Genomic DNA, 27947 nt, shown 5'->3' on the forward strand with positions numbered 1-27947 from the left:
GCTAAGCCACGCACTCTGATTTCATCTCTCAGATTACCTGTGTGACAAGTCCTTCCTCCTTTCTAGGGAGGAATGAATAAGGGTGCAGAAAGATGCTAAGAATGTTTGTTACTCTAACTGAACTCCCGCCACATAAAAGCAAATTAAAATGGAATGTAAGTGGTTTCCCCTAGTAGTAATGTTCACTAAATATTAGATTGCAAAATCTATATATTTTTCTCATTAAAGTTTAAAATTTAAAAAGTTTAAGTTACTGATAAAGTGCTCAAAACATTTAGAACCTTAATATTTTCTCATAGCACATCTTACCAAAATAAGTCTTTGAAATGGAGTGAGTTTCTCCCAGGGAAAATTTATAGAACTGTGTATTTCTTCATTTTCATTAAAAACTTGAGCTAGATAAAATTTAGAGAAACGGAGATTAACAATCAAATACTTTGGATCACCAAAAGGTAATACAATGATTTTTTTTTCACTATAAAATTGTGAGGTTTTGTTTAAAACATTAAATGCTAACTTTTTTTAAAGTGAGATTTCTGTGAGATTTCAGGCATCTCTAACTATCTTTAATATTGTAAAAGAGGAGATCTTAAGGTAGATTTAAGTTTCAACTTGTCTCTGGTGAAATGGTTGAAGGATGAGAACTAGAAGAAGATGATGGATGACAGAAGGAAAAGAAATGAGAAGCGAAGGGCAGAGCCAATATTTTATGACCTGATCCTGAATATATATTGTTTATAAATTGATAACTAGAGGTTAGAGGTTTCTATTCATATAATAGAATATAAGCTAATAACTAATAAATATAAACAATAACTCTAGAGGCTAGAGATTTCTGTTCAGAATCTACCTATAACAGATATAGGAAATGAAGATCAAATGGAAATGTAATGATTTCAAATTTTTGAAAAACTGAATATTATACAAATATATTTAAAAACTTTGACCCCTCTTACCTTTGATAGAGAGTCACACTTACCCTTGATAGAGTCACCAAAGGATCACACTTTCTTGCAAGGTGGGAAAACTTCTAGTTTTCATTTCTGTCTATTCCATATACAGCTATCATTTCTACCAATGTTTTATTTCTACATTATTTCCCCAAAGTCTAACTTTAAATACAACTTAGATAAGAGAAATAGCTTTTTTAAATAGATAAGATATATTCTGTTGATCTTAAAAAGTCCACAATACACGAACATCTAGTTAAAAATGGATAAACTTGGGGTTACTTGCAAAATAAAAGATCTTCACTTAACAAAAAGTCAGTAAAGAGTGCCTTTAAATGAAAGATATTGACTCTTGTCTTACAGCATAATAAATAATGAATCCAAGATAGATTAGAGAAAAATGCAACAAAATAAAACAATAATGAACCTGAGAGAAAAGTTTAGGGGAAGAGGAAAACCTCTTAATCAGAACTGGAAATGAAATAATTATAAAAGAAAAGACAGACATAATTAACTATACAAACATTTAAACATTTGTATGTTATAGCTATTATAGACAAATCCAATAAGCAATGACAGATTTTGAAAAATATTTGAATGAGCTGTTTAATATTTTTAACAAGACAAAAATTAATACCATGTTATGCTAATTAATTATAAGTAAATAATTGTATTACTGTATAACTGCACTCATTTCACATGCTAGCAAGGCAATGCTCAAAATCCTTCAAGTTAGGCTTTAACACTACATGAACTGAGAACTTCCAGATGTACAAGCTGGATTTAGAAAAGGCAGAGGAACCAGAGGTCAAATTGCCAACATCCATTGGATCATAGAAAAAGCAAGGGGATTCCAGAAAAACATCTATTGCTTCATTGACTACACTAAAGACTTTGACTGTGTGGATCACAACAAACTGTGGAAAATTCTTCAAGAGACGGGACTACCAAACCACTTTACCTGTTTCCTGAGAAATCTGTATGCAGGTCAAGAAACAACGGTTAGAACTGGACATGGAACAACTGACTGGTTCAAAATTCAGAAAGGAGGACAACAAGACTATATATTGTCATTGTGCTTATTTAACTTCCATGCAGAGTACATCACGCGAAATGTCAGGCTGGATGAATCACAAGTTGGAATCAAGATTACCAGAAGAAAGATGAACAACCTCAAATATGTAGATGATATCACTCTAATGGCAGAAAGTGAAGAGGAACTAAAGAGCCTCTTGAAGAGGGTGAAAGAGGAGAGTAAAAAAGCTGGCTTAAATCTCAACATTCAAAAAATTAAGATCACAGCATCCAGTCCCATCACTTCATGGCAAATCAAAGGGAAAAATGTGGAAACAGTGACAGATTTTATTTTCTTGGGCTCCAAAATCACTACAGACAGTGACTGCAGCCATGAAATGAAAAGACGCTTGCTCCTTGTAAGAAAAGCTATGACCAACCTAGACAGCGTATTAAAAAGCAGAGACATATCACTTTGTCAACAAATGTTTGTATTGTCAAAGCTATGGTTTTCCCAGTAGTCATATACAAATGTGACAGCTGGATCATAAAGAAGGCCGGGTGCCAAAGAACTGATGCTTTTGAACTGTGGTGCTGGAAAAGACTCTGGAGAGTCCCTTGGACTGCAAGGAGATCAAACCAGTCAATCCTAAAGGAAATCAACCCTGACTGGAAGGACTGATGCTGAAGCTGAAACTCCAATACTTTGGTCCAAAGAGCTGACTCATTGGAAAAGATCCTGAAACTGGGAAAGATTGAGGGCAGGAGGAGAAGGAGGCTTCAGAAGATGAGATGGTTGGATGGCACCACTGACTCAATGGTCATGAGTTTGAGCAAACTCCGGGATATGGTGAAGGACAGGGAAGCCTGGTGTGCTGCAGTCCACAGGGTCGCAATGATTTGGATACGACTTAGCCACTGAACAACAACATTACACTAATAGGATTCTTACAAATGGACAAAAAAGAGATCAACAATGGAGTAGAATATGGGCAAAGTATGTAAATAAGCAAATTCAAATGGTAAACAAACATCTGAAAAAGTACTTAAACTTGATAGTAGTCAGATAAATTTAAAGACTTTAAACTTTTCAGATTGATAAAAGTTAAAAAGAATCAATACTCTTCTTTGAAAAGGAGCACTCATATATCGCTGGTGGAAATGTAAGTTATTATGGACTTTCAAGGAAGGCAACTTGGAAGCAACTATTAATATAAAAACAGTATACTTTTGACCCAACAATTCCATTTCTGGCTATCCCAGAGAAATAAAAGTAAAGGAAATATATCTAAGGCTGTTCATGTTTTGCATAACATAATTATATATTTGCGGCAAAAATCTGGAAGCAAAGCAAAACGGAGAAAAATGCGGAATGAGAATTACATTAAATAACAAGTGCTTATTATACAGTTATGTTTCTCCCTTTAATATTTACATAAGATATTGAACTACATTGATAAATTGATAATCTATATACACATATATGTAATAAAGTTAGATTAAGACACGGAATACTTTCTTACCTATCTCTGGTGATTTTTCACTTTCCTCCAAGGAAGCATTTTCTGAAGAGAAAGCTGTGCTCATCAGCAAATATACAGCCTTACTGTTTTTAAAAGCATTCCATTGTGACACATTTGATAACAGGGATTTACATAGAAGAGAAAAAGGCTCTAGCTCATTGCTGATATAAAGACACTGCTTCCACCTGGATTCTGACACCCACTGAAGATGTTGATTTTTACAGGTTTCATATATGCCTAACAAAAAAATGAAAAGTGATCACATAAGAAGAGATGTATCCTTTACCTTTAGTTACTCATTACAAAGTATATGCTTAATAAATATTTTTTGTTGAGGAAAAAGCCATCTTATATAACAATTAATTACATAAAATGTAATTTTTAAATTATGATAAAACACATAACACAAAATTTACAAAATTTACAAAATTTAAGTGTACAGTTCAGTAGTGTTAAGTATAATTCATGTTGTGGTGAAACAGATCTTCAAAACTTTCTGCAAGTCTGAAGCTCTGTACCCATTTTCCCATTTCACTACCTCCTAGCTCCTGGTAACCACCCATTCTATTTTTGTTTCTATGAATTTGACTTCTTTACATACTTTACATAAGTATTTGTCTTTGATTTGTATTTGACAAATCATACAGTAGGTGTCTTTTGGTGACTTGCTTATTTCACTTAGCATAACATCATCAAGTCTCAGCCATGTTGTACTATGTGATAGGATTTCCGTTTTTTGACTGAATAATACTCCATTCTATGTATATACTACATTTTCTTTACCCAGTCACCAGTGTACACTTGGGTTGCTTCTGCTGCTAAGTCACTTCAGTCGTGTCCGACTCTGTGCAACCCCATAGACGGCAGCCCACCAGGTTCCCCCGTCCCTGGGATTCTCCAGGCAAGAACACTGGAGTGGGTTGCCATTTCCTTTTCCATGGGTTGTTTCTACCTATTGGATATTGTGAATAGTGCTGCTATGAACACTATATGCAAATATCTCTCTGAGACTCTGCTTTCAATTCTTTTAGATATATAACCAGACATAGGATTGATGGGTCATATGATAATTCTATTTTCAGGTTTTATTGAGGAAACTCTATACTGTTTTCCATTTTCCAAATCTGCACCATTTTACAATCCCACCAACAGGTTTCCATTTTTTTTTTACATCCTTGTCAGAAGTTATTATTTTCTTTTTTTAAAAAGAAATGGGTGTGAGATGATATCTTATTGTAGATTTGCTTTGCATTTTCTGATGATTAGTGTCGTTGAGCATCTTTTCATATGTTTGTTGTTCATTTGTATTTAATCTTTGGACAAATGTTTACTCAAGTATTTAAAAACTGGGTTATTTGATTTTTTGTTGTTGAGTTGTAGGAGTTCTTTATATATCCCATGTAAATATTAAGTCCTTATCAGACATAAGATTTGAAATATTTTATTTTATTTCTTAGACTGCCTTTTCACTCTGTTGACTGTGTCCTTTGATGAACAAAAGTTTTTAATTTTATTATCAATTTGATATGTGATAATTTTGATGTAGATATATTTGATATAATTTTGATTCATCTATTTTTGTTTTTGTTGCCTGTGTTTCAGTGTTAAATTCAAAAAATCATTGCCAAGTCCAATGTTATAAAGATTTTTCCCCTAAGCTTTCTAGGAATTTTATAGTTTTAGTTCTTATGTCTAGGTCCTAAATCCATTTTGAGTTGATTTTTATATTTGATATGAGTCTAATTTCATTCTTTTGCATATAAATGCTCAGTTTTGCCAACACCATTTTTTTTCTTACAAATTTTAAACTTTTTATTTTGTATTTGGGTATAGCTGATTAACAATCCAACACCATTTGTTGAAGAGACTGTTCTTTATCTATTGAGTGGTCTTCATAACTTTGTTGAAGATCATTTGTTCCTATGCACAAGGGTTAATTTATATGCTCTCTATTTTGTTCTTTTGGTCTATTTGTCTATCTTTATGCCAGCAATAGACTGTTTTGATTACTGTAGCTTTATAATATAGTTTGAAATCAGGAAACATGATACCTCCAACTTTCTTCCTCTTTTTCAAAATTGTTTTGGCTATTTGGAGTCACTTGAAATTTCATATGAAATTTAGGAAGAAATTTTCTGTTTCCTTAAAAAATGGCATTGAGATTTTGATAGAGATTGCATTAAATCTGTAGATTGATTTTGGTTAGTATGGTTCTCTTAACAATACTAAGTCTCCCAATCCATGACCATGTGATGTCTTTCCATTTATTTGTGTCTTCTTTAATTTCTTTCAGTAATGTTTTGTACAAGTCTTTCACCTCCCCTGGTTAAGTTTATTCCTAAGTATTTTATTCCTTTTAATGTTATTTTTGTTAAGATTTTTTTTTTTTTGCTGTGGACCATTTTTAGTCTTTATTGAATTTGATACAACATTGCTTCTGTTTTTACACTTGGTTTTTTGGCCGTGAGACATTTGGGATCTGTTCACAGACATACTCAGAAATAATGTTTTATCAGGGACATGCCTGGTGATCCAGTGGTTAAGAATCCACCTGCCAATGCAGGGGACATGGGTTTGATCCCTGGTCTTGGAAGATTCCAAATGCCAAGGGGCAACTAAGCCTGTGCATCACAACACATCTACTGAGCCCACACTCAAGAGTCTGCAAGCTGTAACTGCAAGCCTGTGTGTCACAACTACTGAAGCCCATACACCCTAGAGCTCATGCTCTGCAACAAGAGAAGCCAATGCAATGAGAAGTCTGAGCATTGCAATGAAGAATAGCTCCCACTTGCTGCAACTAGAGAAAACTCGCACACAGCAATGAAGACCCAGCACAGGCAAAAATAAATAAATAAATACATTTTTAAAAAAAGAAAGAATGTTTCATCAGCTATCTGACTATTTCTTAGCCCAGCCAAACTGATACACAAAATTAACCATGGCGGTTACCATTGCAAATACATAAAACATCTTAAAATTATAGCATTGTATTTTCAACTGAGAAAAACAGTTTCAACTGCATGCAAAAACTTTCTTCTTAATAGCTACCCCCAACATTTTATTTAACTGATATCACAAGCCACATTTTTATATATTATATACCTGTTAACATAGATTTATAGGGTTTGTTTTGTTTTTTATTTATTTGTTTGTTTGGCTGTGTCGGGTCTTAGTCGTGGCATGTGGGACCTTTGTTGTGTCATGTGGGATCTTTCGTTGCAGCATATGCTCTCTAGCTGTGACACACAGGCTCAGTAGCTTCGTGACATGTGGGATCTTAGTTCCTTGACCAGGGATTGAACCTGTGATTCCTGCATTGCAAGGCAGACTCTGAACCACTGGACCACTAGGGAAATCCCATATATATAGTTTTCAAAATGCTTTTTGTCATTTAAATTCTATGCGTCCAAATTACAATAGTACAGGTTTCTATATTTTTAAATCTATTTACCTTTACTATAGAATCAACTATTTTCATATGGCTTTATGTTGCTCTCTATTATCCTTTTGTTTAAACTTGAAGGACTTCCTTTAGCATTTATACTGAGTAGGCAATTATTTCTCTCAACTCCTGTTTTTTTCTGTGAAAGTCTTAACTTTTCCCTTCTTTTTGAAGGACACTTGCCTGGTGTGTGAGTCAGTCAACCCACAGAATGGCTACACATAGTCCTGGGGTCCTGTGTGTAGGAGACAAGTCCCTTAGCTGAATAGAGAACATATGGACAGCTAGAAAGGCTTGAGAAGGCTGGACTCCACTTGCAAAGAGTATGTGGATGCTGGCTTGCCCCCAGACCTCACCATGCTCCCCTACCCGAACCAAGTGAATGTCCAGATCTGCTCATTCCATGCCAGAGCATGGCACTGAATTCAAGCCTGCCAGCAGCTATGGAAAGACTCTACGTAGGGATGCAGAGGTGACTTGGGGGCCTGGGGCATAGCCTAGGTGAGCGGCAGTGGCCATTGTTGGTACTTACTCAAGTGGCAGCCCAGACCGTGGATGGCAGCACAGCTGCTAGGTTTGTGTGACCACCTCACTGTTCACTGCAGTCCAAGCCAAGTGAGTGCTTCAGACCCATTCATTCTGTGACATAGCACAACACTAGATCTGGGCTGGTCATGACCAGGGAAAAGATGCAACTGTGGGCTGTGTCTGAGGGGTCCTGAAGACATCCATAAGACTTCTGTAAGCACGTGAGCATCCCTAGCTTCAGCACTCTTATTCTTTGGGGCAAGGATCCCAATGGGGGGAAGGAGGAAAAACATACACTTAAAGGGAACAGAACCGGCTAGAATTCAACCCTCAGGGCTTCTGGTCTAGCACCTTGGAAGCAGACTCCCATGGTGATGGACACTGAGTAGATAGGAAGTCCCCCTCACACTCTGTGCAGGCTTTAGCTCCTTTATTTTGAGCCACACTTCCTACCAAGGTGATAACTGCCAACACACCTTGAGGAAAAATGTGACTGGAATCCACATCAAATCCAGCCCTCCTCCAAAGGTATGGGGCACACACAGTATGCAGAGGGACACTCACATAAGAACACTTGTTTGAGACCATAATAGGTAACGGTACCTTTTACAATAACTTTCTCTGCTTCTTTATAACAGTTTCACCTAACTTTATAGAAGCAGAGAAAGTTAAGTAAAATGAAAAGCAGAGGAACTACTTTCAACTGAAGGAACAAGAGAGGATTGTAAATTGGTGCACATACTATAGAAAAAGTTATGAAGTTTCCTCAAAAAGTTAAAAATAAAATTACCACATGATATAGCAATTTTGCTTCTGGGCATTTGCCCAAAGAAAATAAAAACATTAACTTGAAAAGATGTGTGCTCTCCAATGTTCATTGCAGCTTGATTTACAATAGCAAAGATATGAAAGCATCCCAAGTTCCATTGATATACAAATGAATAAAGAAGATGTGGTATACATATACAATAGAATATTACCCAGACATAAAAAAATGAAATCTTCCCTTTTGCAACAACATGGATGGACCTAGAGGGTATTATTGTAAGTAAAACAAGTCAGACAGAGAAAGAGAAATACTGAATGAGGAATCTAAATCTAGATTGTTTGTGAAATCTAAGAAACAAACCAAACAAAGCAAAACAAAAGCAAACTTGTAGATATTGAGAACAAATGGGTGGCTTCCAGAAGGTGGTGTGGGTCGACAAAATAGATGAAGGGGTTTAAGAAGTACAAACCTTCAGTTATACAATAAATAATCATGAGGGTGTAATATACAGCATAAAGAATATGGCTATTATATTTAAATAACTTTGTATGGAGACAGATGGTTACTAGACTTGTTGTGATTATGATTAAATCACAATGTATGCAAATGTCAAAATATTATGTAGTACACCTGAAACTAAGGTAACACTGTATGTCAACTATATTTTAAAAAATGAACATATACGAATATGAATAGATAAAAAGAATATATATGTGGAAGAAAAAGTGAAAGGATAAAACATAGTAATATTAATAGTAGTTGTCTCTCTGGATGGTAGAATTTATTTACTTCTTTTCTGTATGTGTAGGTTATAATGGCTTTTATAATCAATACACATTGCTTACATAATTAAAGTGGAAGCTATTAAGTATCTTTGTTTTTTCTTGAGAGTTAAAAATAATTTTAACTAATTAAAATATAACTGGCATGCAATATTATATGAGTTTCAGGTGTATAGCATGGTGATATGATATTGTTATTTCTTCAAGTATACTGAGAATGTTTTAGTGATTGCAACTACTGTAGACGCCTCTTAGATTGGTTGCTGCTACTGAATTTTTGGCCACCTGTTCTCCTGCATCATCTTGTCTCTTGGTCTTACGGGAGTAGTTGAGCAATGAACTTCTGAACGAGGTTATGACACTCAGATTCACCCTCTTGTAAATATGGTGTCTAGAATTGTGAGGTGCAGAGTCTGAGAACTGTTAGAAGTTGAGTTATGTTAACAGTAGGCTGTAGTTATTTTCATATCGATGCCTGGCTGTTCACATTTCCTTGGATTTTTCTGAGATACCTGTTCTATATATTTCTAATTTTTAAAGCCATCGAATTATTGTTGTCTGTTTTTTTTCAAGCAAAAGAATCTTTTTTTTTTTAAAGCAGCTTCCATTTATTTACAGTTTTGAAACACATTTTTCATGACTCAGCTTCCTAATACAAAGAGCAAAATGGCAATGAAAGATAAACTTCATCAGATACTAAAATTATATAATTTGATCAGGAGAAAAATTAGATACTGGTTAAGTGAATTGACATATGTTTTCCTTTTCGCCTTTGAAAGATTTTATTCAAAACCTGAAATAAAGTGGTTTATTTCAGATCACACAATCACATTTCTTCTCATCCATGGATCTCAGAACTTTTTCATCCTGGTTTTGAGGAGGAGCAACCAGTCTTGAGTTGATGGGACCAGCATGATCCAGAAGGACCCCGTGACAGCACAGCCATGTTTTTAGGACCAAATTCCCACAGCAGAGAAGCAGGGAGTACCTAGAGGGTACCTCTGGTGCTGCTGCTGCTAAGTCGCTTCAGTTGTGTCTGACTCTGTGCGACCCCATAGATGGCAGCCCACCAGGCTCCCTCATCCATGGGATTCTCCAGGCAAGAACACTGGAGTGGGTTGCCATTTGCTTCTCCAATACATGAAAGTGAAAAGTGAAAGTGAAGTCGCTCAGTCGTGTCCGACTCTTCGCTACCCCATGGACTGCAGCCTACCAGGCTCCTCCGTCCGTGGGATTTTCCAGGCAAGAGTACTGGAGTGGGGTGCCATTGCCTTCTCCGAAAAAGAATCTTAATAAATTCAAAAGAACATTCACTGATTCAAGAGTCATTTAGCAAACATTTACTGTGTGCCAGGAGAATCCTGTGGACAGAGGAGCCTGGTGGGCTGCTGCCCAAGGGGTCGCACAGAGTCAGACACAACTGAAGTGACTTAGCATGCATTGGAGAGGGAAATGGCAGCCCACTCCAGTATTCTTGCCTGGAGAATCCCAGGGACAGGGAAGCCTGGTGGGCTTCCATCTATGGGGTCACACAGAGTCGGACACGACTGAAGCGACTTAACAGCAGCAGCAGCAGCTTTTGGCACTATAAAAGCAAAGAAAAAATAAAACTATCCAAATGCCTGGTATCTTCCATGGCAACTGTTTTCATATTTTCATTCTGACTTCTAGTTTCTGCTAATAGTCTCAAAACAATTGACAGATCACCACTTTTTCCTCCTCAGGGAGAATGTCAGTTTCCTTTAAATTTAATGTGTTGCAACTTAGAGAGATGGGAATACCAGAACATCTTACCTGTCTACTGAGAAACCTATATGCTGGTCAAGAAGCAACAGTTAGAACTCTGTGTGAAACAACTGACTGGTTCAGGACTGAGAAAGGAGTACAACAAGGCTGTTTATTGTCACCTTGTTTATATGCAGAGCACATCATGAGAAACGCTGGGCTGCATGAATTACAAGCTGGAATCAAGATTGCCACGAGAAGAATCAACAACCACAGATATGCAGATGATATCACTCAAAATGGCAGAAAGCAAAGAGGAGCTACAGAACCTCTTGATGAGGGTGAAGGAGGAGAGTGAAAAAGCTGGCTAAAAACTAAATATTAAAAAAACTAAAATCATGGCATCACTTCACAGCAGACAGAAGGGGAAAATGTGGAAGCAGTGACAGATTTCCTCTTCTTGGGCTCTAAAATCACTGTGGATGGTGATTACAGCCATGAAATTACAAGACAATTCCTTCTTGGCAGAAAAGCTATGAGAAACTTAGTGTGTTAAAAAGCAAAGACATCAGTTTGCTGACAAAGGTCTGTATAGTCAAGGCTATGGTCTTTCCAGTAGTCATGAGAGCTGTTGTGAGAGCTGGACCATAAAGAAGGCAGAGCACTGAAGAAATGACGCTTTCGGACTGTGGTGCTGGAGAAGATTCTTGGGAGTTCCTTGGACAGCAAGGAGATGAAACCAGCCAATATTAAAGAAATTAACCCTGAATACTCATTGGAGAAAGACCCTGATGCTAGGAAAGATTGAAGGCAGAAGGAGAAGAGGGCAACAGAGGATGAGATGGCTGGAGGTGTCACCAATGCAACGGACATGAACTTGGGCAAACTCCAGCAGATGGGACAGGGAGGTCTGGCATGCTACAGTCCATGATGTCATGAAGAGTCAGACACAACTAGCAACTAAACAACAACAACTTAAAATTACAACAGAGCACAATAATATGAATGTACTTAATGTTACTGAACTGTACACTTAAAATGGCTAAGATGGTAAATTCTATGTTATGTATATTTTTACCATAATTTAAAAAATAAACATATTAAAAATATACAACAGTGGAGCATCTGCAAACATCCAGTACTTAAGTATTTTGATAAGCATGATTTTTGTGGTTCAAATTTTCAGGGAATTTCCATAAGAAACTGAGGGCAACTATAGTTGGGAGGGTGAAATTCACCTTTTGATGGTATTTAATCAAAGGATATGTGTTTGTGTGTGTGTGTGTGTCCCTATTGACAAGCATTAGGTATTCTGCTTTATAGATTAGAATTGTAATAACCTAGCAATTGTCACTTATTTATTCATTCAAAAATTGAGTATCAGTTATAGGCTTCCCTGGTGACTCAGATGGTAAAGAATTGCCTTTAATGAAGGAGACCCAGGTTTGATCCCTGAGTCGGGAAGATACCCTGGAGAAGAGAATGCCTACCCACTCTAGTATTCTTGTCTGGGAAATCCCAGGGACAGAGGAGCCTAGCAGGCTACAGTACACGTGTCGCAGAGTTGGACATGACTAAGCGACTAACACTTTCACTTTCACCTGATATGCTCAACAGTATAGAGGATAGTGATGAATTAGATATTGTACTTGACTTCAAACTGCTTTTAGTTTCATCAGTGTAGAAGCACTGACTTGGAGCACCTTAGAAATCTTTTAGTACTTTTCAGGAAATGTGTTTAATGGATTTTTAGTACATCTAGAGCAATTACTTTTACTTACTGTTGAGTTGAAGCTGGGGCATTACACCTTTAATATTTGCTAGCATGCTAGAATTTAAGAAGATGTTCCATTCTTCCTCTGGTAGGGATCCAATGTCATCCTGCATTAAATTTCCATTAGCATTATTTTGCATGATTGTAGTGCAAAGCCCAAAGGAGAAGCAAAGTTTATGTTGATAAAACAGAGCTGAAGAGACCACCTATAAAGAAAGCATAACTGTTAGGCTAACCTAGCTGGGTCAAATAAATATGTAAAATTCACCTTTGAGAATGTCTCACCTTAAAAATGTTTCTTGTCAATGTATCTATTGAATTTTTAAGATGTCTATCTAAGGTTCTTTTATCACTTTTCAATTTAGGCTCTTTTGAGAGATTTGTGATTTCATGAACTTTTTTCAGAAACATTCTCTCCCTTTTCAGACTGTGTTCGTCCTGTTCTTTGCTTTTGGAAACTACTGATGAAACAAAAATTTGACGAAACCAGTCTAGGGAGAACTGGTACATGTAATCAATCTGTGCAAGATTAGACACTAGGAAGTAGAGCAGGGCACCCCAAGTAGCAATGGGGAGATACAATTTACGTGTTTCTTCAATTTCACTTTCTGCTTTTCTTGTTGCTTTGATTCGCTTTGAAATTTCATTTGAAGTCATCTTGGATTTTCTTAAGATGTCTACAATCTCCTCATCATCTAATACAAATCCTAAAGACAAAAAATGAATTTAAATAAAAACCATTGGAATATTGAATAATTATTTCCTCATGGCAATTTCCTCATTCTGTACTCTTTATCTAGGAGTTTTACTATTGGCCTTTTGTAGGTTTTATTTTGGACATGGACTTGTCTTAAATGAAGATAGCCATGTTTCTAAAAAATTTGATTAATAGTACATATGCCTGCCTCTGCCCATCCTCTAGTCTTTTCTTTATACTACTTTAATGTTTGAGGATTTTGTTTTTATTATAGGCACATAATAAATAGCCATTTCATCATAAGGAACGCATTTCCACTTGATCCTCTATACACACAGAAAATGAAAATAAAATTTTCAGAAAATAACAACAGCACCATTATTTTATGTGATGTACTCTGGTATTTTCCATTGTGTTCTATTTTATTAAACAAGGTTGATAATGATCAATAAAAGTGATTTTTCATTCCACTAATGGGTTGCTACTCACCTTTATTTATTTTTTTTAATTAGTTTATTTATCTATTTTTTAACTTTACAATATTGTATTTGTTTTGCCATACATTGGCATGAATCCACCATGGGTGTACATCATGTTTTCCCCTTCCAGAACCGCCCTCCCACCTCCCTCTCCATCCCATCCCTCTGGGTCATCCCGGTGCACCAGCCCCGAGCACCCTGTATCATGCATCGAACCTGGGCTGGCTATTCATTTCACATATGATAATTTACACGCTTCAGTGCCATTCTCCCATATCCTCCCACCCTCACCCTCTCCCATAGAGTCCATAATACTGTTCTATTTATCTGTGTCTCTTTTGATGTCTCGCATACAGGATTATCTTTACCGATTAACTAAATACCATATATATGTGTTAGTATACTGTATTAGTGTTTTTCTTTCTGGCTTACTTCACTCTGTATAACAGGCTCCAGTTTCATCCACCTCATTAGAATCGATTCGAATGTATTCTTTTTAATGGCTGAGTAATATTCCATTGTGTATATGTACCACAGCTTCCTTATCCATTCGTCTGCTGATGGACATCTAGGCTGCTTCCATGTCCTGGCTATTATAAACAGTGCTGCGATGAACATTGGGGTACACGTGTCTCTTTCAATTCTGGTTTCCTCACTGTGTATGCCCAGCAGTGGGATTGCTGGGTCATATGGCAGTTCTATTTCCAGTTTTTTGAGGAATCTACACACTGTTCTCCATAGTGGCTGTACTAGTTTGCATTCCCACCGACAGTGTAAGAGGGTTCCCTTTTCTCCACACCCTCTCCAGCATGTATTGCTTATAGACTTTTGGATAGCAGCCATTCTGACTGGTGTGAAATGGTACCTCATTGTGGTATTGATTTGCATTTCTCTGATAATGAGTGATGTTGAGCATCTTTTCATGTGTTTGTTAGCCATCTGTATGTCTTCTTTGGAGAAGTGTCTGTTTAGTTCTTTGGCCCACTTTTTGATTGGATCGTTTATTTTTCTGGAATCGAGCTGCAGGAGTTGCTTGTATATTTTTTAGATTAATTGTTTGTCCGTTGCTTCATTTGCTATTATTTTCTCCCATTCTGAAGGCTGTCTTTTCACCTTGCTTATAGTTTCCTTTGTTGTGCAAAAGCTTTTAATTTTAATTAGGTCCCATTTGTTTATTTTTGCTTTTGTTTCCTATATTCTGGGAGGTGGGTCATAGAGAATCCTGTTGTGGTTTATGTCGGAGAGTGTTTTGCCTATGTTTTCCTCTAGGAGTTTTATGGTTTCTGGTCTTACATTTAGATCTTTAATCCATTTTAAGTTTATTTTTGTGTATGGTGTTAGAAAGTGTTCTAGTTTCATTCTTTTACAAGTGGTTGACCAGTTTTCCCAGCACCACTTGTTAAAGAGATTGTCTTCTCTCCATTGTATATTCTTGCCTCCTTTGTCAAAGATAAGGTGTCCATAGGTGTGTGGGTTTATCTCTGGGCTTTCTATTTTGTTCCATTGATCTATATTTCTGTCCTTGTGCCAGTACCATACTGTCTTGATGACTGTGGCTTTGTAGTAGAGCCTGAAGTCAGGCAGGTTGATTCCTCCAGTTCCATTCTTCTTTCTCAAGATTGCTTTGGCTTTTTGAGGTTTTTTGTATTTCCATACAAATCGTGGAATTATTTGTTCTAGTTCTCTGAAAAATATCATTGGTAGCTTGATAGGGATTGCATTGAATCTATAGATTGCTTTGGGTAGTATACTCATTTTCACTATATTGATTCTTCCGATCCATGAACACGGTATATTTCTCCATCTATTTGTGTCCTCTTTGATTTCTTTCACCAGTGTTTTATAGTTTTCTATATATAGGTCTTTTGTTTCTTTAGGTAGATATATTCCTAAGTATTTTATTCTATTCATTGTGATGGTGAATGGAATTGTTTCCTTAATTTCTCTTTCTGTTTTCTCATTGTTAGTGTATAGGAATGCAAGGGATTTATTTCTATGTGCTAATTTTATATCCTGCAACTTTACTATATTCATTGATTAGCTCTAGTAATTTTCTGGTGGAGTCTTTAGGGTTTTCTATGTAGAGGATCATGTCATCTGCAAACAGTGAGAGTTTTACTTCTTTTCCAATCTGGATTCTTTTTATTTCTTTTTCTGCTCTGATTGCTGTGGCCAAAACTTCCAAAACTATGTTGAGTAGTAGTGGTGAGAGTGGGCACCCTTGTCTTATTCCTGACTTTAGGGGAAATGCTTTCAGATTTTCACCATTGAGGATAATGTTTGCTGTGGGTTTGTCATATATAGCTTTTATTATGTTGAGGTATGTTCTTTCTATTCCTGCTTTTTGGAGGGTTTTTATCATAAATGGATGTTGAATTTTGTCACAGGCTTTCTCTGCATCTATTGAAATAATCATATGGTTTTTATTTTTCAATTTGTTTATGTGGTGTATTGCACTGATTGATTTGTGGATATTGAAGAATCCTTGCATCCCTGGGATAAAGCCCACTTTGTCATGATGTATGATCTTTTTAATATGTTGTTGGATTCTGTTTGCTAGGATTTTGTTAAGGATTTTTGCATCTATGTTCATCAGTGATATTGGCCTGTAGTTTTCTTCTTTTTTGTGGCATCTTTGTCAGGTTTCGGTATTAGGGTGATGGTGGCCTCACAGAATGTGCTACTCACCTTTGAAAAACACTGCTTTAGAAACACACATAATAGTTCTATCCCTTTCAAATATGTAAGACAACTTTCATATTCCCATTTTAAACTCTACTATTTTATAGTAGAGCTATTCCCATGTTTCAAGTGCTCCTTTTTTTTTCTTAGCCAAGACACATGACTCGCAAGATTTTATTTCCCCAACCAGAGGTTGAACCCATGCCCTAGGCAGTGAAAGAATGAAGTCCTAACCACTGGACCACCAGGAAATTCCCTCAAGTTTTTTTTTTTTTAATTAAATTTTTTTTTTACTTTATATTGGAATATAGTTGATTAACAATGTTAGTTTCAGGTGTACAACTAAAATTCAGATGTACATATACAGGTATCTATTCTTTTTCAAATTCTTTTCCCATTTAGGTTATTAAAGAATATTTAGCAGAGTTCTCTGGGTTATGCAGTAGGTCTTTGTTGGTTATCTATCTTACAATTATTTTTTTAAGTAGATAAATTAAGATTTTTAGTTGGAGTTTCAATATCAAACTCTTAAAAATTAATAGAATGACTATACAAAGCAGTAGAAGAATATAGTAGATCTGAAAAGCACTGTGAACCAATTCAACATAATTAAGATTTATATGATTTTTACACAACAGTAGGATACAAATTCTATTCAAGTTCCCAGAGACTGTAAACTAGGAGCCATAAAAACTAGGAAAATAAAACAAGGTGTAAAAAATTAATGATCTAAAAGTATTGAAATCATACAGTCTGATCTTTTATCACTGTGGAATTGTGTTAGAAATCAGTATCAAAAGATATTTGAAAATAACCCCCATATTTTCGAGGGCAATGTGACATTTTCTGAGAGAGATCTTTGACTTAGCCACTGAAGGCCTCAATAAAGTCAGATTGAAAAAAACACAGAGGGTGATTGCAGTAAAGAAAGCATTTAAATGAGAAACTAGTGTCAAAATGAGAAATATTTTTGATGATACAATTTCTAGACCCCTTGATGCTCACCTCTGGACACAATTTGAGAAAAGCCCTCTTGAAATGTGGCACCCAAAACTAAACATAGCTTGACATGGCCGTTGAAAGGAATCATGGGATTATTACTTTTGAGGATCTGGAAACCATATTCTTATTGATGCAGGTGAAGCATTCTAAGTTACATCTGGATCTAAACTATGGGCTGCTTCTTATAGTCACTACCCTTGACTCACCTTTCCCCACAGGGGGTGAGGAGTCACACCAAATATAAAATATTTACAAAAAGATGGTAAGGATAATCTATTTTTCTAAAACTTGGAAAGGAGAAAAAAAATATGTTCAAAATCAAGGGGTCTTTTATTGAGTTTTTTCCAAGAACAATTTTTATTAAGTGTACTATCTGTAAAAAGTTATAGCCTTTAAAAAATATCTCAGACTCTAAAAAGAGAAACAATTGATCGGGAATAAATGCTAAAGGCATAATAACAGAATATAGTGCAGTAATGTGTGCTATCATAAAGAAGTTTTCCTTTGTCTTGTTAAAACTATCATTTGTCCAATTTATGAAAAGGTTATAGCAAAATATGACATTTTTCAGAAAATAGGAGAGGCTGTGTTTCTGAATCTCATTAGATCAATTGTGTCACTTTTTATGTATTTTACATTATACCTAAATGTTTTGGTTTTGCTCCCTAAAAAGTTAGCAATTGTGATTCCAATTTTGCATGAGAAACAGATATGGAAACCTTGTCTATGTAACTAGTCTTGTGATTTATAGAAGAACAGCTTAGTCATGTGTTACTAAGAAACAGCTTTTAGGTGTAATTAAAATAGAAAAGGAACAAAGTCAGATCTTTCCAGGCATAAATGTGTATTTAAAGTTTCACAGTAAACAAATATACTTTATTTTGTGATTTATAATAAGAAATATATCTTTGGTCTTCATTCCCATTTTTGTCACAGAGCTTCTAAAATCTTTGGAATTTCCTATGGAGTCTCCCAGGTGGCGCTAGTGGTAAAGAACCCGCCTACTAATTAATGCAGGAGATGTAAGAGACATGAGTTTGATCCCTGGGTCAGAAAGATCCCCTGGAGGTGAGCATGGTAACCCACTCCAGTATTCTTGCCTGGAGAAGCCCATGGACAGAGGAGCCTGGCAGGCTATGGTCCCATAGGGTTGCAAAGAATCAGACAGGACTGAAGTGATTTAGCATGCACATATTTGGTAACAATTCAGAATAGTCCTTTCAACTTTTATTCTGTCATTTACAAAGACATGCAAGGGTCTACTAATATCACTAAAGATCTTAACTTACCTTGTGCATTCTGCAGTAAATTTAATGTTTTTTGCTCCAGTTCTTCAAGAGTCTTAGCATCAAGGGAAATACTCTCTATGAGTTGGAAACGCTGATTTTCTAAATGAGGAACTTCATGACTTAATACAATAGATAAGAGTTGATCTTGAAAACCTTGGAATGTTACTGTGAAGTTTATCATAGTAACAAAGTTATAAATGAATGGAGGAAAATAGGGGTTGTCTATTTCTGTAGATACATATAACCTAAAATGTGAGAAAGGCACCAGTTATTATTCAAAGGATATGCAGAAGAAAAAAATGAAACAAATTTATTTAATAACAAAAAATATTTCTTCTGGAATTAAACAAGATTAATTTGTAGTTTTATTCAGCCTTGTACACAAAGTAGGCTCTCAGTTTATACTAAGTATTATCTAGAGCTTTAAAAATACAACCATAAATTATGTACATATTTGGTCTAAGCATAAGGAAGAGGAAAGAAAAATGCTACATAATGGGAGTTTTGATTTGCTACTAGATCACTGTAAAGACTATGGTTTTCACCCTGAGTGAGCAAGAAGCCAATGGAGGAATTTGAGAAGAGGAGAGACATGATGTTTTGTAAGAGGACCACTGTAGCTGCTGTCTTGAGAATAGCCTGTGCAGAGGGAAGACGGGGCAAGAAGGAAGCTCGGAGACTGGTTAAAATGTGAGAGATAGTGATGGTGGCTTGGAGCTATGTGGAACCAGTGGAAGCATTCAAGAGTGCTCAGATTCTGGATCATTTTTAGTTTTCATAGCAACCCAGTATTTTGGGCTGCACCAGACTTCCCTGGTGGCCTAGTGATAAAGAATCGCTGGCTAATGCAGGAGACACAGGTTTGATCCCTGGGTTGGGAAGATCTCATGGAAGAGGAAATGACAACTCACTCTAGTACTCTTGCGTGGGAAAACCCGTGGACAGAGGAACATGGCAGGTTACAGTCCATAGGGTCGCAAAAGAGTCAGACATGATTTAGCAACTAAACAACAATATTTTATAAAGGGTGAAATTGAGGCTTACAGAGGTTAAATAAGTTGCCAATATCACATGGCTAACAAGTGACAGAAAGGGAATCTGTCATCATCTGCCCTCTAAAACAGTCCCTCCATCACCTCTTCAAACATGGAATTCAAACATGGGGACCAGGCTATCAGTTCAGGGCGATGTTACTTCAGTAGTATTTCTAAGCTGTTGTTTAATCAATCAGACTGTATTCAGTGAGAAAGAATGTGTTAACACAGTGCTTTTCCGAAGTGCATTCTGTAGAACACTATTTTCTGAAGAGGATTTGTTCAACAAATAAAGAGATTTTAAGTCCTTATAGGAAAGAATCTTGTTTAACTTTGTTTAACCCAGCTCTTTAAAAAAATGAAGAATTCCTTTTTCGAGTAACCCCCCACTCCTACTCCAACTGCTGCTGCTGCTGCTAAGTTGCATCAGTCGTGTCCGACTCTGTGCAACCCCATAGACAGCCACCAACCAGGTGCCCCTGTCCCTGGGATTCTCCAGGCAAGAACACTGGAGTGGGTTGCCATTTCCTTCTCCAATGCATGAAAATGAAAAGTGAAAGTGAAGCCGCTCAGTCGTGTCCGACTCTTAGCGACCCCACGGACTGCAACCCACCAGGCTCCTCCGTCCAAGGGATTTTCCAGGCAAGAGTACTGGAGTGGGTTGCCATTGCCTTCTCCACCACCCCAACTAAATCCCTGGAAATTATGCTTTGAGAAACATACTTTGGAAAATCTTTTACTAACAGAAGGAAGGAGGCTTTTTAGAAAGGGAGAATTCTAAGGAGTAAGAATTAGGTGAGGAGTGAGAATTTGGCAGCTCTGCCCAAGTTAGAGGATTCACTGACCAACAAGTTTAAGAGTCAGGACAAGTTGGTAAGGAGTCAGTCTGTCAGAGTTCCTGTAAAGAAGTTAAATGCACCAGGCTAGGGACCATTAAAGTGAGGTGAAGTCGCTCAGTAGTGTCCGACTCTTTGAGACCCCATGGACTGTAGCCCACCAGGCTCCTCCGTCCATGGGATTCTCCAGGCAAGAATACTGGAGTGGGTTGCCATTTCCTTCTCCAGGAGATCTTCCCGACCCAGGGATTGAACCCAGGTCTCCCGCATTGGAGGCAGACGCTTTAACCTCTGAGCCACCAGGGAAGCCAGGGACCATTAAAATCATCTTCTAATTCTCATTACTGATTACTTGCTTACTATAATCTTTTGATTATGAATTGAAGGAGAGAATGCACTTAACTGATAACACAACTGTCTTATTCCCTTGGGAACTGTATTTTTGTTGTAATTAAATTTGGCTGTATAATAGTGCTTTGTGAAATTGGTTGATGAATTAGTCTCCTGGAGGCCCATAACTGCTCGGAACATGGCCACAATGTTTTTACCTGTCTAGGCAAAATATCTTTTTGCTCTAGGTAGCAGATGTGTATTTTGTTTTTTAAAGAAGCAGAAGCTTTTCCTGCCAAAATAAAATATTGTGCAAACAGATCAAATTGAGGTCCATGGGTTCAGGTGGGGCTGGGCTTCCTGATTGCTGCCCTTCTTGCACTGCTTCTGAAGACTCTTCACAGAACCCATAGCTTCCATCAGGTATAGTTTGAAAATATTGGTTTGGAATGACTTTATACATAAAAATCTATTCTCCGTTCTGTTTACTATTATGTACTACTGGCAACACAAAAACAAAAAGAATGTTCAAAATGCAATCTGACTTTTTCCACCAGGAGAACCTTATCAGGGCTGAAATATGGGACCTTCAATATTATCCATCTTTAAAAGTATAAATATTTGACCCAATTCAGCTATGAAAGACATTACCTAAATTTGGAATTGTATTCAATCTCAGAATCATTAATCTTTATGAAGTATTGTCCTCTTCTTTGGTAGATATCCTTCTTCAAAATTTCCTTTAAACTTGGAGCTAATCTTTCAGGAAGATTCTGAAAATAAATAAAGAAAAAATTCATTTTACAACAAATAAATCAGCTGAAGAGGCACAGCATTTAAAACATGTAAATCTTTAATGTCTATATGCCAGTGAAAGATGTGAGAGAATTAAACATTGAAAATATACTGCATTTATTTATGCACTTATTTATCATTTTTTTCCTTTGACAAAGTTACCTATCACTTACAATCTGTGTGTCAGCTATCTGGAATTAAGTCATTTTGTCTAAATACCTGCAAGAGGACACTCCCTCCTGTTTTCATAGCATTCTCAATTTTTTGGATGTAATTGCTATCCTCAGTGGAGAGCTCCTGCAGCCTAGATCCTTCCATCTGACGGATCCAACTGTGTGCCTGCTTATGTGGGTCAATCAGCAGTGGCCACTGCAGGCCGTTCTTGATCAAGATGGCATTCTCTACTGAATACTGACCAAGAGGAAGTCCCTGATGATGCCATTGGCTGATCTGGAAAGAAATCATATGAGTTTCTGTTGTTTCATAAACTTCTTCACATCTTTTAATATCGTAAAGGATACTAAAGAATCCTACAGATTATCAAATAATCTTTAAAAGGACAAATAATCTTTGAAAGTCTTTCATCGTGCCCGACTCTTTGCAACCCCATGGGCTATACAGTCCATGGAATTCTCCAGGCTAGAATACTGGAATGGGTAGCCTTTCTCTTCTCCAGGGGATCTTCCCAACCCAGGGATTGAATCCAGGTCTCCTGCATCACGGGCAGATTCTTTACCAGCTGAGCCATGAGGGAAGCCCTTAAATGGACTAAAGAAATGAACAATTTAAGACAACTGGGATGTGAAATTTTTGGTAAGGTGAGTAATTACTCAGGACATTACATTCCTTTGTTTATCAGTAGGGATGAATGCTCATTACAACAGATATCTCATTTTAGATTTAATCTTCAGTCCCTAATTAATAATGAGGTTAAGAACCTCTCCTATGTTTTTGGTTATTTGGATAGTCTGTTTTGTGAGCTGCCTATTCAAGACTCTTGCCTATTTATTTACTGGGTTGTGTATCTTTTGCTTAGTGATTTATAGTGGCTCTCTTTTCTACTCTGAATAGGGCTCTTTGTTGAACATATGTATTACAAATACCTTTTTCTGTTCTTTGACTTTCCTTTATATGTTCTCAGTTGTGTCTTTTGATGAATAGAAGGTCTATATTTTAATGGAATTCAATTGGTCAACTTTTTTTTCTGTGTTTAGTTCTGCTCAGGATATCTTTTCTTTACCTAGGGTCATGAATACATTCTCCTAAATTACACCTTATTAATTTGCCTTTCACATTTAGGTCTACAATTTAACTTAAATGAAATTTTTGTGTGTAGTGTAAAATAATGTCAATTTTTAAAATGAATATTCAATTATCCACCATTTACTGAAAAGCCTACCCATTCCTCATTGCACTACAGTATCACCTTTGAAATAAATCAAAGTTCTACCTATTTAGGGATCTGTTTCTGGGCTCTCAGTTTTACTTCATTGGTATAGCTATTTATCCTTACATTGTTACACACAAGGATAAATAATACCACTGTCCTAATTACTGTAGCTTTAAAGTAAATCTTGATATTGCAAGTTCTCCCACCTAGTTCTTTATCAACATTGTGTTGGACTTTTTGGCTCTTTGCCTTTTCTCATAACTTTTATTTATTATTTTTTTTTCTTTCTTACTCTCTCATAACTTTTAGAATCAGCTTGTCATCTCACACACACACACACACACACATACGCAAATACACATCCCTTCCTGTTGGAAAGCTGACTGGAATTACACTAGATGTTTAGATCAATTTGGAAAGAACTGGCAATTTCAGAATATTGAGTCTTCCAATTCATGAACATGGTATAACTCTTAATTTATATAGCTTTCCTAAAATTCATGTCAATAGTATTTTATAGTTTCATTTCTATAATTTAACAAAACTTTTTGATAGATTCAGTATGATGCTGTGATAATTGTATCTAAAAACACTGTGCACCTTGTTTGTTGCTGATATACAGAAATATAATTGGTTTTATTGTATATTGACTTTAATTCCAGAAAGTTTGCTAAATGTTTATCAATGCTCATGATATATCTACATATTATCTTGGATTTTTTAGATACATATCATCTGCAACATTATATATTTTTTTGTCTCTCTTCTTTTCCCATTCTAATATTTTTTAATTTTTTTCTTGCTGCACTGTTTAGAATCTCCAGTACTGTAGTAAATACAAGCAGAAATAGTAGATATACTTTTGTTATGTTCCCAATCTCAAAAGAAAATCTTTTGCGAATGATTCATTTATTCAATTCTGATTTCTTCTTTGACTTCATTGGTATAGCTATTTATCCTTACATTGTTACACACAAGGATAAATAAAGCCAAAAAGTCCAACACAATGTTGATAAAGAACTAGGTGGTTAGTTTGGGAATACATTTCCTAACTTCCAGAAATATGAGGATTTTAAGAGAAGCTTTTAATTATATACTTCTAGCTCAATTGCTTTTTTGTCAGATAACATAGTCTATATGATTCAATTCCTTTGATATTTGTTGAAAGTTTGTTTACAGTCCATTACATGGTCAGTTTTGGTAATGTTCTATATTGGCATTGAATGTGAACGCTGTAGGTGTAGGCTGCAGTGTCTTATTAACCTATTAATAAATCCATTTGTTGATTACATTGTTCAAATCTTTTCTATTCTCACTGGTTTGTGTGTTCTTTTTCTGTGCATTATAGAGAGAAATGTGTTAAATTTTCACTATGATTGTAGATTTGTCCATCTTTATCTATAGTTCTTTTAATGTTTGCTTTATATTTTTTGAGGTCATGTTATTAGATACAGATTTAGAATTGTTAACATAATCTTGAAGAATTAAACCAATTCTAATTTTAACATAAGCTTATTTAATTCCAGCAATCATTTTTTTGCCTTAAAGTCTATTGTCTTATTTTTGGTAATAAATGGCAAATTTCTTCCTACTTTTTTATTGCCAATCTTCTTTATGTTTTAATTGTGTCTTTTCTAAAAAACATATAGCTTCTGTTTGTGCTTTGGTCTATACTTTTATGTAGTTTTACAATCTTAGACTTTTAACTGTACCATTTAGTCCATTTACACATACTGTAATCACTGATATGTGATATGTGTGTTCAGTTGCTCAGTTGTGTCCAACCCTTTGTGACCCCATGGACTGTAGCCCACAAGGCTTTTCTGTCCATGGAATTTTCTAGGCAAGAATACTGGAGTGGGTTGCCGCTTTCTACTTCAGGGGATCTTTCAACCCAGGGATCGAACTTGCATCTCTTGTGTCTCCTGTATTGTCACGTGGATTCTTTACCACTAGCGCCACCTGGGAAGTCCCAATTACTGATATATTTGAATTCATTATTAGCATTGTGAAAATGAAAAGCCAGTATTCGCTTCTGAGAGTTTGTATTTTTGATGGTCAGTTTAAGTTAGTAGCGGGAGAACCAATCCAAAATTATTCTCTATAAATGAAAAAATAGGTGTTTTCTTTTTTGCCTTTGCAACATCAGCACAGGACTTACACAGAAAAGACAATAAATACTTATTGATAAATTGATAAATGTAAGGTCTATAATTTTGGATATTTTTGAGACTACTAACTATGGTTTGACAGGAACATGAATTTTATTAATTAGATGGGTTTCTGGGAGAGGAAATGGCTGTATTTATAAGATAGTACAATTACAGTGGAAAAGGGATATTTTTGACTTTTTCCCAGAAGATAAGAAACTTAAGGTGACTTAATTGAGCTATATGAAGTATAATTTTAAAAAATACAAAGCAAATTTCTTTATTTTTACTTATAAAATGATTTGGGGAATGGATTCAAGCCCCAAGGTACGTGTGAACATGCACACACACACACACACACACACACACACAATCCAAACCAACAACAATCACTTAACTGGATAACAGAAATATGTTACTACCTCATGTTTTTGTGCCATGACTTCAATTAAAGAAAAGTTAGAAGAGAAAGAAATGTTGTTTTCAGTACAAAGATTCTGCCACTTTTCCACAATCAATTGGCGAAATTCTGCTGTTAACACTCCACTGTAGACAATGCATGCTGCTGAAATAAGTATGTCACCCAAAATTCCTTCCAACTTGTTGTCTATTTGATCAATTGTTTCTTGCCATCGAGTCTAAAAGTTCAAGTAAAAAGTTATTGATATTTAATATAAAATATTCTATTGTAAGACATTTTAGATAGTAATAGTCTCCAGGTTGGATCTATTGTTGCTGTTACCATCTATTCTTATGCCATAGTTGCATTAAAATTAATAATTTGTTGTTGTTGTCCAGCCAACTAAGCTGTATCTGACTCTTTGAGACCCCATAGCTCACCAGGCTCCTCTGTCCATAGGATTTTCCAGGCAAGAATACTGGAGTGGATTACCATTTTCTTCTCCAAAAATTAATAATGCATCATATGAAAAAACAATCGGCTTTTTGAGGAGAACATGAGTCCTATTCTTGGATTTGTGCCTCTCATATTTGCTAAGATTGATAGCCATTTCAAATCCTTTGTGTAATAAAGTAGGATAATTTTAAAAATAATGATTCATTATAATGTATTATTTGGAACATTGTACAGGAGACAGGGAGCAAGACCATCCCCAAGGAAAAGAAATGTAAAAAAGCAAAATGGCTGTCTGAGGAGGCCTTACAAAGAGCTGTGAAAAGAAGAGGAGCAAAAAGCAAAGGAGACAAGGAATGATATACCCATTTGAATGCAGAGTTCCAAAGAATAGCAAGGACAGATAAGAAAGCTTTCCTCAGTGATCAGTGTGAAGAAATAGAGGAAAACAATAGAATGGGAAAGACTAGACATCAATTCAAGAAAATTAGAGATACCAAGGGAACATTTCATGCAAAGATGGGCTCAATAAAGGACAGAAATGGTATGGACCTAACAGAAGCAGAAGATATTAAGAAGAGGTGGCAAGAATACACAGAAGGACTGTACAAAAAAGATCTTTATGACCCAGATAATGATGATGGTGTGATCATTCACCTAGAGCCAGACATCCTGGAATGTGAACTCAAGTGGGCCTTAGGAAGCTTCGCTACAAACAAAGCTAGTGGAGGTGATTTTTGAATTCCAGTTGAGCTATTTCAAATCCTAAAAGATGATGCTGTGAAAGTGGTGCACTCAGTATGCCAGCAAATTTGGAAAACTTGGCAGTGGCCACAGGACTGGAAAAGGTCAGTTTTCATTCCAATCCCAAAGAGTGACAATTCCAAAGAATGTTCAAACTACTACACAATTGCACTCATCTCAAACGCTCACATCCATACATGACTACTACCCGTAATGCTCAAATTTCTCCAAGTGACGCTTCAACAGTATGTGAACCGAGAACTTCCAGATGTTCAAGCTGGATTTAGAAAAGGCAGAGGAGCCAGAGATCAAATTGCCAACATCTGCTGGATCATCGAAAAAGCAAGGGAGTTCAGAAAAACATCTACTTCTGCTTTATTGACTATACCAAAGCCTTTGACTGTGTGGATCACAATAAACTGGAAAATTCTTAAAGAGATGGGAATACCAGACCACCTGACCTGCCTCTTGAGAAATCTGTATGCAGGTTAGGAAGCAACAGTTAGAACTGGACATGGAACAACAGACTGGTTCCAAATAGGCAAAGGAGTACATCAAGTACATATTGCCACCCTGCTTATTTAACTTATATGCATCAGGAGAAACGCTGGGCTGGATGAAGCACAAGCTGGAAAAAACATTGCTGGGAAAAATATCAATAATTTCAGATATGCAGAGGACACCACCCTTATGACAGAAAGTGAAGAAGAACTAAAGAGCCTCTTGAAAGAGGAGAGTGAAAAAGTTGGCTTAAAGCTCAACATTCAGAAAACAAAGATCGCGGCATCCGGTCCCATCACTTCATGGCAAATAGATGGAGAAACAGTGGAAACAGTGGCAGACTTTATTTTTTGGGGCTCCAAAATCACTGCAGATGGTGATTGCCGCAATGAAATTAAAAGATGCTTACTTTTTGGCAGGAAAGTTATGACCAACCTAGACAGCACATTAAAAAGCAGAGATGTTACTGTGCCAACAAAGGTCCATCTAGTCAAGGCTATGGTTTTGCCAGTAGTCAGTCATGCATGGATGTGAGAGTTGGCCTATAAAGAAAGCTGAATGCTGAAGAATTGATGCTTTTGAACTGTGGTGCTGGAAAAGACTCTTGGGTCCCTTGGACTGCAAGGAGATCCAACCAGTCCATCCTAAAGGAAAT

At 36.3% G+C, this 27947-nt stretch overlaps 1 protein-coding gene across 1 annotated transcript in view; it reads right to left on the reverse strand.

The window, feature by feature from the left end:
* DNAH14 (dynein axonemal heavy chain 14) overlaps positions 1-27947 on the reverse strand; it is a 377211-nt gene that overhangs the window by 58379 nt on the left and 290885 nt on the right. Inside the window, exons 66-73 of the mRNA XM_081491559.1 lie at positions 25617-25832; positions 21874-22104; positions 21511-21632; positions 18660-18904; positions 12796-13217; positions 12518-12716; positions 3488-3724; positions 310-395 (exon numbers count right to left, since the gene is read on the reverse strand). Of these exons, the coding sequence (XP_081347685.1) occupies positions 310-395; positions 3488-3724; positions 12518-12716; positions 12796-13217; positions 18660-18904; positions 21511-21632; positions 21874-22104; positions 25617-25832 (1758 nt within the window). The remainder of the gene's footprint in view (positions 1-309; positions 396-3487; positions 3725-12517; positions 12717-12795; positions 13218-18659; positions 18905-21510; positions 21633-21873; positions 22105-25616; positions 25833-27947) is intronic.

This window comes from Giraffa tippelskirchi, chromosome 5, assembly GCF_054371585.1.
Source record: "Giraffa tippelskirchi isolate mGirTip1 chromosome 5, T2T-mGirTip1v1.2.pri, whole genome shotgun sequence".
Taxonomy (NCBI): Eukaryota; Metazoa; Chordata; class Mammalia; order Artiodactyla; family Giraffidae; genus Giraffa; species Giraffa tippelskirchi.